Source organism: Uranotaenia lowii, chromosome 3, assembly GCF_029784155.1.
Source record: "Uranotaenia lowii strain MFRU-FL chromosome 3, ASM2978415v1, whole genome shotgun sequence".
NCBI lineage: Eukaryota > Metazoa > Arthropoda > Insecta > Diptera > Culicidae > Uranotaenia > Uranotaenia lowii.
Window position 1 is genome coordinate 285,143,447 of NC_073693.1, and position 13,313 is coordinate 285,156,759.

Genomic DNA, 13,313 nt, shown 5'->3' on the forward strand with positions numbered 1-13,313 from the left:
CTTAGCCATCACATTGTCATTTTCGGATCCTGTTGTAGTAACATGTTCGTTTTTAAGGATGCTTTTCGGTACGAAGACAATGCTTTCTCTGTCAATGATAAAACACAAAGTGAATTTAAAATCTTTTCTAATAGTTTTAATTTAACATTCACGTACATCTCACTCTTCCGGTGTCATATGAACTACCTACTATATTATTGGTATTGGAAAAATTGAAGTCTAATGCCCAATCTGAAGTGATAAAGAAAATATATTTATTTACAAACCCTCTCTACACTTCTTAATAAATTTATACGAGAATTTGTTTGAACTAGTGTTTAGATTTATACCTTTCTATCAACAACGGTTGAAAATTAATCTGAGCACGTTCTACTCTTTCGTGCAAATCTTAGTTGGAAATCGAATGGTCACGTTCCACCTACATTCGTTAATACTTTTAAGTATGCTAGTTCCATAGAATACCGGTCCAGCCACGTCCTCCGCTCTCGGTTCCTATTATAAGGGAAAAACATAAATTTAAAGAAAATTGGTAAAATCTAACTTTCGAAGCTTCATACCTCTTGCCACATTATTCAGTTTTTGCGTTTCTTCCGGACTAAGCCTGAGAATCGTGTTCAAGACAGGAACCAAATGCGATCTTTCGTCCCCACTGTTCAATGTTAAGAACTGCAAGATGAAAAAAACAATTAACATCTTCTTTTTACGTATAGGAATTCTCGAATTACCTTGAATATCACATTCTTCAAATATTCCGAATTATGTACATGCTTTTCACGCTCGATTGCTCGCTCATGTCTACGAACTTCTTCTTTAAGCAGCTCGTTCAGCTGAGTCAGCTTGGCCAGATCCTGTTCGGCTTCGGCCAACAGAGCCGTCAAATGACGTACCCGGCTCTCCTGTTTCGTTAGGAGTCCTCTAGTTTGCTGCAGCTCAACCGTAGGTGAAACCGTTCGACCCACTAGCTGGGATGGGGAGTTATTTTCATCATCAACACCGTCACCGTATAGTACACTGGAACCATCGTCAAACGATGAATTGAGCAGTTCATCCAGCGGAATCAGATCCCGGTTTGACCGCTGAGAGCGTAGCTGTTGATGGTGACTAGAGTTGGAAATTTTCCGATGTGTGCCGCCAGTTGCTCCATTCTGGGAGCTGGTACTTTCCGAACCCTCACATTCTTCGCGTTCCATCAGGAGCAGACTTATTTTTTGCTCGTCGGATATGTGTTGACCCTTGGGAATAGGACCTAACAATCCCGGTTGGAAATTGTTGTTTTTGGAATCTGTCGAGTCCATCACATCGCGCGGCTGTTGTTGCTTGATCTGGCTTTGAAGTTCTTTGAGTTCTTGCGTGTGCTTTTCCTGCATATCTTCCAGCTGTTTTTTGTAACAATTAACCAAAGTTTCATTTTGCAGACGCTGTGTTTTCAATGCTTCCTGGTGGTTAAGATTCGACCCTCGAATCTCTTCCATAAGGGTCTCGTTTTGCAGTCTACCTACTTCGAGCAGTTCGTGTAGCTCTTTGCAACGAGCCTGCAGACGCACTTTGTCTGCCTTCAGCTCTTCGCAACTTTTGTTGGCGTCCATCAGTTGTTGACTAAAGGTTTGAAATTTGCTCTGTGTCACTTCTAAAGTTTTACGAACTGTTTCCACTTCTTCCATAAGTTCCTGTTCCCTACTATTGTCTTTGCTTTGATTCTGCCTTAGCACAGATTGAGCTCTAATTTTGTAGCTCGCAAATTCTGCTTTGTTATCTTCCAGTTCCTGTTCTTTCTCAGCCAGGGTTTCCTTAAGACTGCTTAATTCACTCTCTAAACTGTAGACCTGTTTCAATATTTTACTTTTCTCAGCTTCAAATACTCCACAGGATTTCTCTTTTTCTGTGATAGCCTCATTCAACTCTACCTTACCAGTCTCCATTTCGATTTTGATTCTCTCGAAATCAACCTTTAGTTGAGCTAGCTCCACATTCAGCTCACCTCTCTGATGTTCACTGACCCGCAGTTTCTCTTGTTGCAAATCAACATTCTTCTTCAGCTCCTGCGAATGACTCCTTTCGCCAGATAAACTTTGCTCTAGAAGAGCGATTTGACTTTTTAAACTTTTAGTCGTTCCTTCTTGCGCTTCCAAGTTGCCCTCGAGTTCCTTGACCTGTTCCTTCTTGGCTTCCAGTTTGCGGTTCAGTTCAGCCAATGACTTTTCGTATGCTTCCATTTCCAAATTAAGCACGTTAGCCTTTTTGGCTGCGAGACGGAGCTTTTCCAACTCTGCTTTTAGTTCCTTCTGGGATTCCAACTCGTCAGTGAATTGCTTTTCTTTAGCTTTGAGTGCGTTTTTAAGCTTCTGGTTTTCGGCTTCGATTTCCTTCTTAACCAAATTAAAAGCTTCCTTTTCACGCTTTAGGCTAAGCTCCTGTTCTCGTTGGTGTGCGCTAGCATCTTCCAGAGTCTGTGAATTTAACGAGATATTTGTGACAATGAATTATGTACCAAAAAAAAAATAAATTTACCTTTCCCGAATCCGCTGACGTTTTAGCACACTTCAGTTCCGCCTCCAGAGTTTCATTTCGTTGACGTTCCCCTTCTAGTTGGTCCAGCAGCTTATCATACTCTGCCTGCAGGGACTGCAAGTTTTTACCTCCAGCCACTGCCTTGGATTCTCTTTCCTTTTCGTACTGCTGAAGCGTCAGCGTTTGTTCGGAAACTTTTTTCTTCAGCCTCACTGCCAGGGCCCGCAGCTTGTTGTACTTCTCTTCGAAACTATCTTCCAGATCTCGCATCCGACCGGCTTCCTCCAACCGTGATATGGTGGAAGTGGACATCACATCGCTTTGTCCATCGAAGCTTCGATCCCCGACACTGGCTCTAAGCTGGCCCAATTCCGTTTCCTTTTCGGAAAGCTGCTGCTCCAGTTCCTGGTTGCGGAGTCGCAGTTGCGCTATATCCGGACAGTCCAGTTCGTTTAGTTTTTGCTGTAGAGTTTGCTTTTGGGATTCAAGATCCGATATTTTAGAAAGCTGCAATGAAATCACTCCGCCGCGTTCCTTCAATATTTCGTTGATTTCTTTCAGCTCGGAAAGTAGTTCGCTATTTTCTAGCTTTGTAAGTTCCAGTTTAGAGCGCAAGGTGTTGATGTCTTCGTTACAGGTGCTGTGGTCTTGAGACAATTGCGAGTAAGCAGAATGGAGTTGTTGGTTTTCCGAGGTTAGCATATTGTAGTGACCCTGGAGCGTTTCAAGGGCCGAGCTAGTTTCCATCAGTTTTTTCTGAAGCTTTTCCTGATCGAAAATGGATTGGGTCAATTTCTGTTTCAAATCTTGGTTTTGAACTCCCAACTGTTGGAAGGAGCTTTCAAAGCTGTCGATCTTGCTTTCGAACGTGACAATTTTGTCCCGCTCGGTTTGCAGACTTAGCTCCAATTCGGATAACCGATTACTTTTGGTACGTAGTTCATTTTGCAGTTCTTCCGAAATTGAAGCGGCTTGTAAACTTTGATGCAATTTTTCATTTTCTTCGCGTTCATTCGCAAGTTTTTTCTCTAAATCCGAAAGTTGAGAATCTTTTGTGGCTGCTTCAGTTTTGTAATTTTCGTGCAGTTCCTCAAGCTGTGATTGTAACTGGTTGTTTGCATTCTCCAGATCCGATAGTTCTTTTCGTTTTATGTCCAGCTCTTCTGTTTGGCTGCTACAACGTTGCTGTAGCTGATCTAGGTGAGTTTGGAGCTCCGCCAAAACCGTACTAGCTTGTATGGTTTTGATTTTTTCAATAAGCGTTCGTTTTTCATGTTCTAAGGTAAGCTTAGCATGTTCTAATTCTCGGTATCGCTTCTGCAGTTCTTCCATTGCAGGATTACTGTCGGATTTTTTGGCGGCCGCTTGAAGTTTCTCATTTTCTTGGACAGATTTCTCTAAGTCTTCTTGAAGTCGTTGAAGATCTTTTAAGTGAGACTCTTTTTGTTTAACTTCTGAATGAAGTTTGTTCTCCAAATCTGACACTTTCAGAGCTGAAGCTTTTTGCAGTTCTTCCAAAGTTAATTTACACGCATTCAAACTGTTGTTGGCGTTATCTTTTTCTTCTGCATATTGATCCAAACGTTTCTTGTATTCATCAGCTTCACTCTCAAGTTGTCGAATTTGGTTCAGTTGGATCGAAATGTGCTCGTCTTTTTCAGCAATACCAGAAAGCTGTTCGTTAAGCTGATTTATGATTGCTTCCTGTTCGGAGACTTTACTATGCAGTTCAGCATAAGCTCCTTCTTCAACACTCGGTTTCTCATTGAGTTTATTTAACTCTTCAACCTGCTGTTGCAGCTTTTGATTCTCGATCTCCAGTTGTTGTGTTTTTTTGAACACAATACCGGAAGCATTCATCAATTCTTTCTGCCATTTAGGAACTTGCTCTGAGTATTCCTTAACGGTTTTCATCAGAATCTTACGATCGGATTTCAGCAACATAAGTTTAGCAGAAATCTCCTGTACCTTATTTTTGTACAACTTCAGCTTACGAATAAGCTTTTCTTCCTTTCCAGAAACCTCACCTTTGGCTTTCGCAGGGTCCTGTTCTGAATCCTTCAACTTTTGCTCGATGTGTGACAAATTTCCCAGTAACTCCTCGTTTTCCTCGGTTGCTCGTTTGATTTGTCGCTGGAAAGCCTCATTTTCGTCTGACAATTTTTCTAACTCACTGCGCAATTGGACGGTCGATTTTTGAAGCTCATCAACCCGCATCGCCGATTGAAGTTTTTGCTCTGTTAAAGAATCCACAACTTCCTGCATTGCTCGGAGGCAGTCTTTGTCCGCTGTTTTTTGCGCCGCAGCCTGATTCAACTGATCCTTCAGTTGTTTGATTTCTTCTTGGGCCTCTAAAATGGAATAACATAACAGGGAGTTAGTTTTGCACTCGAATCAAAATGTTTTTTATGAATTTCTAAAAAAAGAAAAATCATCTTATTTGATGGTCTTTTCGAAAGCTTACCATCTTTGGCTTGTTTGGCCTTTTGGGCTATTCCGAGCAGTCCCCGACATTTTTTGACCAAATCATCTCGGGTGAGATTGTCGAAGGGGCTGGCTTTTTTCGTGGCAGAGTCCTGCAACAGATAATCATATTCCAAATAAATGTTGTATCATCAAGTGTAAAGCCATCAGGCACGAATCGAACACGTTGACATCATCTCGAATCACTGTTTATTTTTATGAGGTCACCAGATCAATTTCGTAGCCTCTTCCGCTAATTTCAGCAACTTACATGCTCTGCCGATGTTGATTGGCTTGTATCCATGGCACGAATTATGTTTTCCTCTGGATTTTACGTTTATTATGTTTAAACACTCTTAACACATCATTATTTAACAATTTTATACGCGTTGTGTCCGTGTAAATACTGGAAATTTACTTTTTATTTGCAGCAGCAGAAATAAATTGCAAATTTTTCCACTCGTGAAGGATGCACTTTTTATGGCGAGACTGCGAATGTTGACGTTCTCGTTTTATGGCAAACTAAATTGCAGGGATGCCACATAACAGCTGTTTTGAAAATTGATTTTACAGCTTTTACCAGAACTAAAACAACTCATATAAAAAAACTGAAAATCAATTTGAATTTTGTTGATTTTGCGCAAACAATGCTCAAAACAAATATAACCAATGCATCTAAAATCATCAAAATTGAGAATATTTTTGTCGATTGTTGAAACTTTTTTTTTCAATCGCCTGCTTTCAACATTCAGGTATTCTTAAGAAAATAAAATTACCTGAATGGGTAGCTCAGATTCCCAATTAACTGACAAAATAATGAACATATGTTCGGTATATCAACAAATTATAGAGCGGCATGTTTCCGAAATTCCTGTCTCAGGTACCAGCAAATCTAAATGTTATCTCTTATACGATGTTGTCTTTGATGAACGCTATCAGATAAGCGAGTTAAAGGTTCCATATTACTTTTATTGTTTCTGCAATTTTATTGAAAAGTACCTGTGAAATTCAGCAGTCGTTCGTAGTCAAAAAAAAAATTCTATTCACTTCTATCAATCGAAAAAACTGAACAGATCTCTCAGACTTCGAAGTCCATGCAAGGTTCCGAAATACGTGTGAAAGTTAAATTTTCAATCGAAAGGTTTTTTTGGTATTCCCTAAGCAGCCGAATGCAACAACTTTGTCTTCCGAAAAAAAAAACGTATTCAATGGTGAGCTGCGACATTTAAAATATAATTTTTCGCCAAACCAATTTTGTTTGGAACAGAAAAAAAATCCGGAAGCATATAGAATTTGGGATGTTTGAATCATGATTTCTAAAACATAAATTAGAAATTCCAGAATTGATTGATATCAGTAAGTAAAAAAAAATCAAAAGAATGAAATCACAAACCTTGATAATTCAATTTTCAAATGAAAAATGTTAGAATTATTTTTTACATAAAAAGTATCAGAAACTGGAAGAGTAGGCGGCTGTCAAACGAAGAGCACGTGTTTTTTGTTTGCTCCGAATTTTGCTCTGAAAAATCAAAATCTTATATTTCAAAATAAAGTGATTTAAGTGAATACCATTGGAATTTTGTGAAAAGTGCTGAGAGTGTTTCGGGAATCACGGAAATCAGATCCATGGGCAAGGCTTATAAATTAGTTACTCCATGTTCACCTGGTTAAAATTCGTATCCTGCAGGATTCCTGCTCCCCAAAAACGGATGAATGAAACGATAGGTTGTGGCTGCATTTTTGCACATTTAGTGAAAAGGGTTTTTTAAAGTCCAAATCCTTGGATGCTACTTAATGAAGACATCAAGTTGGAAGCATGAACATTAAAATTGCTATACTATTTTGAGTGTTATTCTCAAAATAAACTGGTGAACATAATGCTGGTGTAGGAAAAAAATATGTTTGGACGATCGATATAGCAATTTCGGCATGCTGTGACCAGTCAAACCTTTTAAATATATGGTTTGAAGATAAGTATCCTTTTCAAATGGTAAAATGGTAAGATGTTTAAAATGTATTTATATTTATATGGTAAAAAGGCAAGATGTTTAAAATGTATTGTTTTCACATATATAAAATAGCTTAACTCTATTCAAGGGGATTCGTGGGGGTTGGATAGGTCACCAAGCGAACGAAAAACTGGCGGGTTCAAGTCAGCCGGAGTATCTCGACAAATATGGAATCATGAGAAGGATACTATGGTTCCTTTTCATAATTCTAAATTTGTTTCGAACAGTCGGAAGAGAGTTTGGTGAGTCTAACCTATCCCAAACCAGTGGTAACGGACCCCTTGGTTGCACTGCGAATATTGTTGGTGAGTTAAGCATGGACAATATTTGAACGTGCGATCGAGACTTCCCGTACCGACTCGCGTCGAAAGACCTCCACTGGTGGGTTTAACTACATACATACATACATACATACATACATACATACATACATACAAAAAGTATCAGAAACTATCAAATTGTACAATTCTGAAAAAGTAAAATTCTAATACTAAAAATTCTTAAATTTTCAAAAAAAAAAAAATTCAAAATAATTAAATTCTAAAACTAAAATATTTTCAAATAGTAAAATTCTTAAAAAGAAAATAAATTCTGTAATTTTAATAATAAAATCCTTAAATACTAAATTCATATAATTATGAACAAATTCTGAAATTTTCAAAATTGCAAATTCTATATTTTATTTTCACTTTTCAAAACTCAAAAATTCTCAATTCATTAAAAAAAATAAATTATTATCTCAAAATTTAAAATTATTCGGCAATCAAGAATTTTCCATTTTGTTTGCTGTTTGGAATAGATTCTTTTCAAATTTGATTCCTCATATGAACAACATTCTATAAAAAGGAGAATGATGCTATAAAAATTACGTCCGTCCAAAAATTACGAAAAACGAATGAAGCGAGAATCAATATGTTTTGATAATGAAAAATCAATCGTTTTTGTAAAGCCGGTAAAATTGAAATTAATAATAATAGTAATTTTCGTTTCTTATTTCGTAGTAAAGTGGCATGTTTTCCTCCGAAGAGCAGCTGAAGAAAAGGACACCCAAGGAGGGAATTGACAGGCGTAAATTCATCTCACTTTTGGTCGACGAGTATTACGAAAACATCTCCGGCAATCTCGGTAAGTTTTAAAATCTTTTTTTAAAATGTGGAATAAAAAAATATCTAACATCAACAATTTTTCAGAGGCTCAACAACAAGTTACAGCTAATTTGGCGAATTTTGCCTACGATCCTATCAACTGGGGCTACCTGAAACAAGCCAAAGCACACGAGTTATTTGTGGAAATCTTGAGCGAAGCGTATGACACCCAGTTGCTGAACCATGCTGCAGCAGGAATCTGTAACATTTGCCTAGATCCGCAAATTAAGGATTACTTTCTGCAAAGTGGGCTACCGAAGCACCTAAGCTTGCTGGTAATCAAACACAAAAACAATCACGGTTTGATAGGTCACGTTTTAACAACGTTAATTCTTTTGAATCAAAATCTGATTGAGGATAAAGAATTCCTGAAAACGCTCGAAGGTTTGAGAACATCAGAACACAAGATTTGTTCAAACTTGGCTACCGTTTTGTTAGAAGATAATGCGGCTCATCAGCGTGCTTCGCAACAACAAGATTGTAACCGGTAATGTTTTTCAGTTTGAGTCGAACATTCCGGCAAGAAGATCTGGTTCGATTTGCCGAGTTTACCGGGGATCGGAATCCCATCCATAGTTTGCCTGATTCAGAACAATCGTTTGTGAATGGAGCCCTGTTGAACGCAACAACTGCCGGCATAATCGGGACTAACTTTCCGGGATTCGTTGTTACTGGGCAGGAATTTCGTTTTCCGAATCGATGTCGGTTGAATGAGGAAGTGCGGTTTGAGGTAAAAATAGGAGAAATGCGAAAAATAGTAAGTTTATCATACGAATGTGTCCAGGCGGGGGATGTTGTTTTCGAGGGAACCGCAAAACTATTTGATATTCGAAAGAAAAGTTAAATAGCTAATGGTAAATTTATTTTTAGAACTGAAACGTTTGAAATAAATTGTTTCAATGTTTAGTATAAAATCCGATTTGTTATAACTTAAGAAAAAGAAAAGTCCAAACGAATACATAAATGCTTCTTATGACTTACATTTAGTCTTAAATAACATGGAGAATGACCTTTGCCAGTAAAAACAAATCTGTCTGCTAGTGGCATTGAAATAAATCCAAAACACGAAACTTTTATGTCAGCGTAAAAATTTTACCCAAAACAAACTGCCCATCTGTGGCATAGAATCAGCATTTTGTTAAGTTAACAACCAAGTTACATCGCAGCTTGCAGTACGAGTTCTCGTTACATTACCGTCAGTCACACATAGTGAAAGATGGGTTTCAAAATTCGTGCCGTTGTAATAATCATTAAAGTGATTGTGGTGTTAATGTTAATAGAATCGATCATCGTTAGCTCAAGTGCCCAAAAGAGAATGAGGTCCCGTAAAACCAAACAGGTCCCAACAGATGTAAATGAAAGCCAACTGGTTCAGAGTACTTCATCACCGACGAAGAACGAGGAACATCTACCTTGTAGTTGTGCAATCTTCCTAACCGGTCAATTCAATCGACATAATCGTACCGAGCCACCTCGTGGGAATCCAGCCATCCAGGTTGAGCTGATGCAAAACTACCCATGCACGTCTACAGGGAACAAACAGTGCTCGAGTCGATGTTTAGACACCATCATGAAGCATCTGCCGAACTCGCCAGCCCTGATTTGCGGCACCATCGGTAGGGATTGCTTCCGGGAACGAGCTTACCTGTTTTACCAGAATTGTTCGCCCCGCTGGATCAACAGCAACCTATCGGCGGGTCGGGAATTTTGCTGCCAGAACGACCGTCCGGTTCGGTGTAGCAAAATGGCAACGCTCCTAAGGCAATCGCTGCTAACCCGAAACGGAACACACGAATCCAACGAAGAATATTAATAAAGGAATTTGTGATACAGAAGAATGTTGTAGTTTTCCGACACATTCGATTACTTCCGAAAACCGTTTGATGCGGTTTCCATCTGTTTATTAAAACTGTACCAACCGGATTCCGTTAAGCTTTCGGTTTTGAGTTACGAGTTGTTTTGTTGTAACCTAATGTGTAATAAACATAGGTAGGTGCTCCACAGGGCCTACACACAGCTTAGAACTGAATCATCTGTCCCTTTCGCTTCTTGTCGCCTCCGAGTTCGAAATGTTTGCAACGCTTCAGGGGCGTTTGCTTGCGGTATTTGCAGTCCACACATTCCATACGCAGCACGATTTTCTTGGTGGTCTTGGCCTGGAAGGAGAAGAAAAATCTTTTTAGCATAAATGCAAGAGGTGCGACTTGTTTTAGCGTTGACGCGTTACTAAAAATGCATTAGCATGAAAACCAGAGATTTTTGTCGAATATTTCTCCTTCTGAATTTCAACATACTTTCTGGAATACCTAGTTTCTTGTAAAACAATAAAGGAACTGTGAATCTCCAAAATACATTACTTGACTAGGTATTAATCCAAAAAGAAAATTTTACAATTTTTGAGATGAAAATTTTATTTAGGACTCAGGAATTTAAAAATGGAAGAAACGCCATCACCAAAAACTGAAGTACCTACAAGGATTCAATAAAAATGAAGGGTATTTTAATTTTTTCGCCTGATTTAAGGTCTTCAGCAACAAAATAAAATAGAATCATAACTTTTATTTTTAACTGTGGATTTAAATACCTAAATGGGTAAAATGATCATTTTTGGCTTATTAACTTACGTAGCCTATCAGTTACAATGAACTAGTTCAGGTTAAGGAAAATACCGACTGTTAGCAAAAAAAAATCGAATAATAATTAAATTTGCTGGTTATTCATTATGACACTGTTTTATGGAATACCAAAATAATTTAAGTCGTCTGAGTAAAGTAACGATTGAACGTTCTCCGACTTACCTTCTTCCTGAAGATGGGCTTGGTTTGACCACCGAAACCCTTCTGTTTACGATCGTAACGGCGACGACCCTGGGACGCGGTCCGTTCCTTGGACTTCTTGTACTGGGTCACTTTGTGAACCCGGTGCACCTTGCACTTCTTGCAGTAGGTACGACGCTGCTTGGGAACGTTGACCTAAAACGGAGGCGGAAACACCGGCCATTAGTACTGAATTCACGGATGATCATAACCTCATGATTGGCAATTGGTGTCCGGGATATAAACAAAACATTGTCGACTGGTTTTAACATTTTTCCGTCGTTTAACGGTTTCATTCTTCATAAAACAATATTAAAGTTTCGTAAAGGAAGCGATTCGAATCCGTTTAACCGACAACCAATCCTAACAAAACACCAAATTCGTCAAAATTCACTGCACCACGTACCATTTTGATGTTCTCGTCGATTCAGTCACAAACGAAAAGAGAGCGCAGGAAATGACAACTGTCAAAGCGCAATCGAACAGCTGTCAGTGACCGGCCGTTTCCGGTTTCGTTTGTTTGGGAAGAAAACTTTTTGTATCGCTTTTGCTTTCAAAACTAGTTGAGCTGGTGCTGACACCTGTCAGTCAACACTTTTATTTAGCTTCGATTTGAAACTGACAGCACACTGGGAACTTTGTTGGAGAAATTTTTATTATAGGCGAATGAACATTATTTCAAGTTTATCAGGCTGGAACAAATATCAATTTCTTCTTTTGTCACCTTAATGGGTTAAATTCCCATAAAAAAGAGGTATAATTTGGGTCGAATCTGCTGCGATATAAAATATAAACATATTTGTGTTCACTTACAATATTTGGAAGCAAGAAGTTGACGAATGCTGCGAGAGCGAAAGACAATTCGCAGCCTTATGTTTTTATTATTACCTTCATACATGGATTTTCATTACATTTCAAAACAATAATGAAAATCCTCTCAACTTTTGTAAGCCTTCAAAAAATTACTGCAATATTTTGAGGTATTTCACTAGGGAGTTGAAGGCTTTGGATTTAATAAACAAGAATATATCTACCTACTTTATACTTTTTTGTTGAGCATTCGAATCGTCTCAAGTTCAAATAAACTTGTATCAGAAATTTTCAGTGAAGATCTGTTCAGATTGGAACAATTTCAACCGTAAACGCGTGATAATTTATTACTGCACGATTTTTTTTTTGTTATCAATCACAAATCCCATATATATGTTCTTCACTTTGATTAGCAGTTTTGGAATCATCAATAATAATATTCATCAATCCAATATTCAAATTTTCTTGGGAGGTTGAAAGATGCAGCCGGCCGAGCGGAGGAATGCATTTAATTTTTGAAGCACAGCAACAAAAACGCCTAAATGTATGCATAAAAAATCGCAATCCGAGGCGCACAATATAAAGCGCCTGCACGTAGGCTACAAAATTAAATATCATTCAAAAATGTTCAAAAAAAATCTGTAAACTATCCCCTTGGGAATGATGAAGGTATACCACTCACAATTCAATACTTGATGAGAGTTTGCATAACAAATGCGAACCGATTCGGTAGACAAAAGTACACCGAATATATTTGGGACATAGTTGATTATTTTGATTCTTATGACTTTTTTGAAGTTCCATCTTTACAAATTAAGATCTTAAGTCTTTCTAAGTAGATGGAAGAACTCTGGAATCCTGGTATGACGAAAGGGCAGCTTCGAGAACAAACCATCAAAATGCGGTCACCACAACATGTTTATTTATTTATGATAACGGCACAAAAAAAAAAACCCATTTCCAAGATCTCAACCGTTATCAGTTTACGGTTCGAGTATCAGATTTATCTACTGTTGAAAAGGTAAAAGTGAAATGATAATATTTCGCAATCAAATCGACATAAATGATGCGGTATGCTTCTACATGAACTGAACGCTTTAAAGTGGGGTGTAAAACGACCCAGCATCACTCGCTCGTCCTGTCACTTTTTCCCTGCTGCTTTGGCTTTCGGATTACGACCGTAATGCGTAACGATAGGCTATGGCAAGAGGCTTCAGCGGCGGTCCATATGGGTCCGTAATCTCCTGGAGCCTGGGATCTTTCCCGGTGATGGTTGTTAAAAGGGTCTTTTTTGCGATCCTCTTGCTCCTCCTCCTCACAATATGATTCCACATGATGAAGGAAGAATCGGACAAACAAAACAAGAAAAAAAACCGCAAGGAGTCGAGTTAAGCATATAAAAATTAAGATAAAGCTCACCGCACGAGATTGGGAACTCAACAGCTTTGCTGCGAGGTTCGTTTGCGCACTGAGAAAGACAGAGAGATGCAAATTGCTCATCTCCTCCCCACTTTACCACCTTTATTGTAGTATTTTTTGTTGTTGTTTCTCCTGTGTGGACT

The 13,313-nt window shown here is 38.5% G+C and overlaps 4 protein-coding genes across 6 annotated transcripts; 2 read left to right on the forward strand and 2 right to left on the reverse strand.

The window, feature by feature from the left end:
• Positions 1-157: 157 nt before the first annotated feature.
• Positions 158-5,425, reverse strand: LOC129755480 (GRIP and coiled-coil domain-containing protein 2-like). 2 transcript variants are annotated; one of them, XR_008739266.1, is made up of 7 exons: positions 5,243-5,425; positions 4,973-5,084; positions 2,509-4,859; positions 726-2,447; positions 558-666; positions 330-492; positions 213-231 (listed from the first exon to the last, which is right to left on the reverse strand). XR_008739266.1 is itself a non-coding variant. In XM_055751995.1 (6 exons), the coding sequence occupies exons 1-6, from the start codon at positions 5,273-5,275 to the stop codon at positions 446-448; spliced, it is 4,374 nt and encodes a 1,457-aa protein (XP_055607970.1). In that variant the 5' UTR covers positions 5,276-5,425; the 3' UTR covers positions 158-445. The 2 variants fall into 2 exon arrangements, 1 of the variants encoding a protein (XP_055607970.1); XM_055751995.1 differs by having other exon boundaries at positions 158-492.
• A 2,449-nt stretch (positions 5,426-7,874) lies between these two features.
• Positions 7,875-8,950, forward strand: LOC129755482 (armadillo repeat-containing protein 7-like). 2 transcript variants are annotated; one of them, XM_055752001.1, is made up of 3 exons: positions 7,875-7,923; positions 7,982-8,105; positions 8,171-8,950. In XM_055752001.1, the coding sequence occupies exons 2-3, from the start codon at positions 7,991-7,993 to the stop codon at positions 8,614-8,616; spliced, it is 561 nt and encodes a 186-aa protein (XP_055607976.1). In that variant the 5' UTR covers positions 7,875-7,923; positions 7,982-7,990; the 3' UTR covers positions 8,617-8,950. The 2 variants fall into 2 exon arrangements, with proteins under 2 accessions (XP_055607976.1, XP_055607975.1); XM_055752000.1 differs by having other exon boundaries at positions 7,902-8,105.
• Positions 8,951-9,341: 391 nt separating this feature from the next.
• On the forward strand, positions 9,342-9,938 carry LOC129753530 (follicle cell protein 3C-1-like). The gene has a single exon (XM_055749353.1). It carries the CDS (start codon positions 9,342-9,344, stop codon positions 9,936-9,938), a length of 597 nt encoding a protein of 198 aa, XP_055605328.1.
• A 45-nt stretch (positions 9,939-9,983) lies between these two features.
• Positions 9,984-11,427, reverse strand: LOC129755484 (60S ribosomal protein L44). Its single transcript, XM_055752002.1, has 3 exons — positions 11,348-11,427; positions 10,924-11,097; positions 9,984-10,281 (listed from the first exon to the last, which is right to left on the reverse strand). Exons 1-3 carry the CDS (start codon positions 11,348-11,350, stop codon positions 10,144-10,146), a joined length of 315 nt encoding a protein of 104 aa, XP_055607977.1. The 5' UTR covers positions 11,351-11,427; the 3' UTR covers positions 9,984-10,143.
• Positions 11,428-13,313: the final 1,886 nt, after the last annotated feature.

What these genes read in the sequence shown, in the direction of transcription:
- LOC129755480 (XM_055751995.1), bottom strand. Translation starts at nt 5,275, where the DNA reads ATGGATACAAGCCAATCAACATCGGCAGAGCAT. An exon ending in AATCAACATCGGCAGAGCAT is followed by an intron (nt 5,085 to 5,242) that starts GTAAGTTGCTGA and finishes TATCTGTTGCAG; the next exon opens with GACTCTGCCACGAAAAAAGC. An exon ending in GGCCAAACAAGCCAAAGATG is followed by an intron (nt 4,860 to 4,972) that starts GTAAGCTTTCGA and finishes ATTCCATTTTAG; the next exon opens with AGGCCCAAGAAGAAATCAAA.
- LOC129755482 (XM_055752001.1), top strand. Translation starts at nt 7,991, where the DNA reads ATGTTTTCCTCCGAAGAGCAGCTGAAGAAAAGGACACCCAAGGAGGGA. An exon ending in AAACATCTCCGGCAATCTCG is followed by an intron (nt 8,106 to 8,170) that starts GTAAGTTTTAAA and finishes ACAATTTTTCAG; the next exon opens with AGGCTCAACAACAAGTTACA.
- LOC129753530 (XM_055749353.1), top strand. Translation starts at nt 9,342, where the DNA reads ATGGGTTTCAAAATTCGTGCCGTTGTAATAATCATTAAAGTGATTGTG.
- LOC129755484 (XM_055752002.1), bottom strand. An exon ending in AGCCCATCTTCAGGAAGAAG is followed by an intron (nt 10,282 to 10,923) that starts GTAAGTCGGAGA and finishes TTCTCCTTCCAG; the next exon opens with GCCAAGACCACCAAGAAAAT.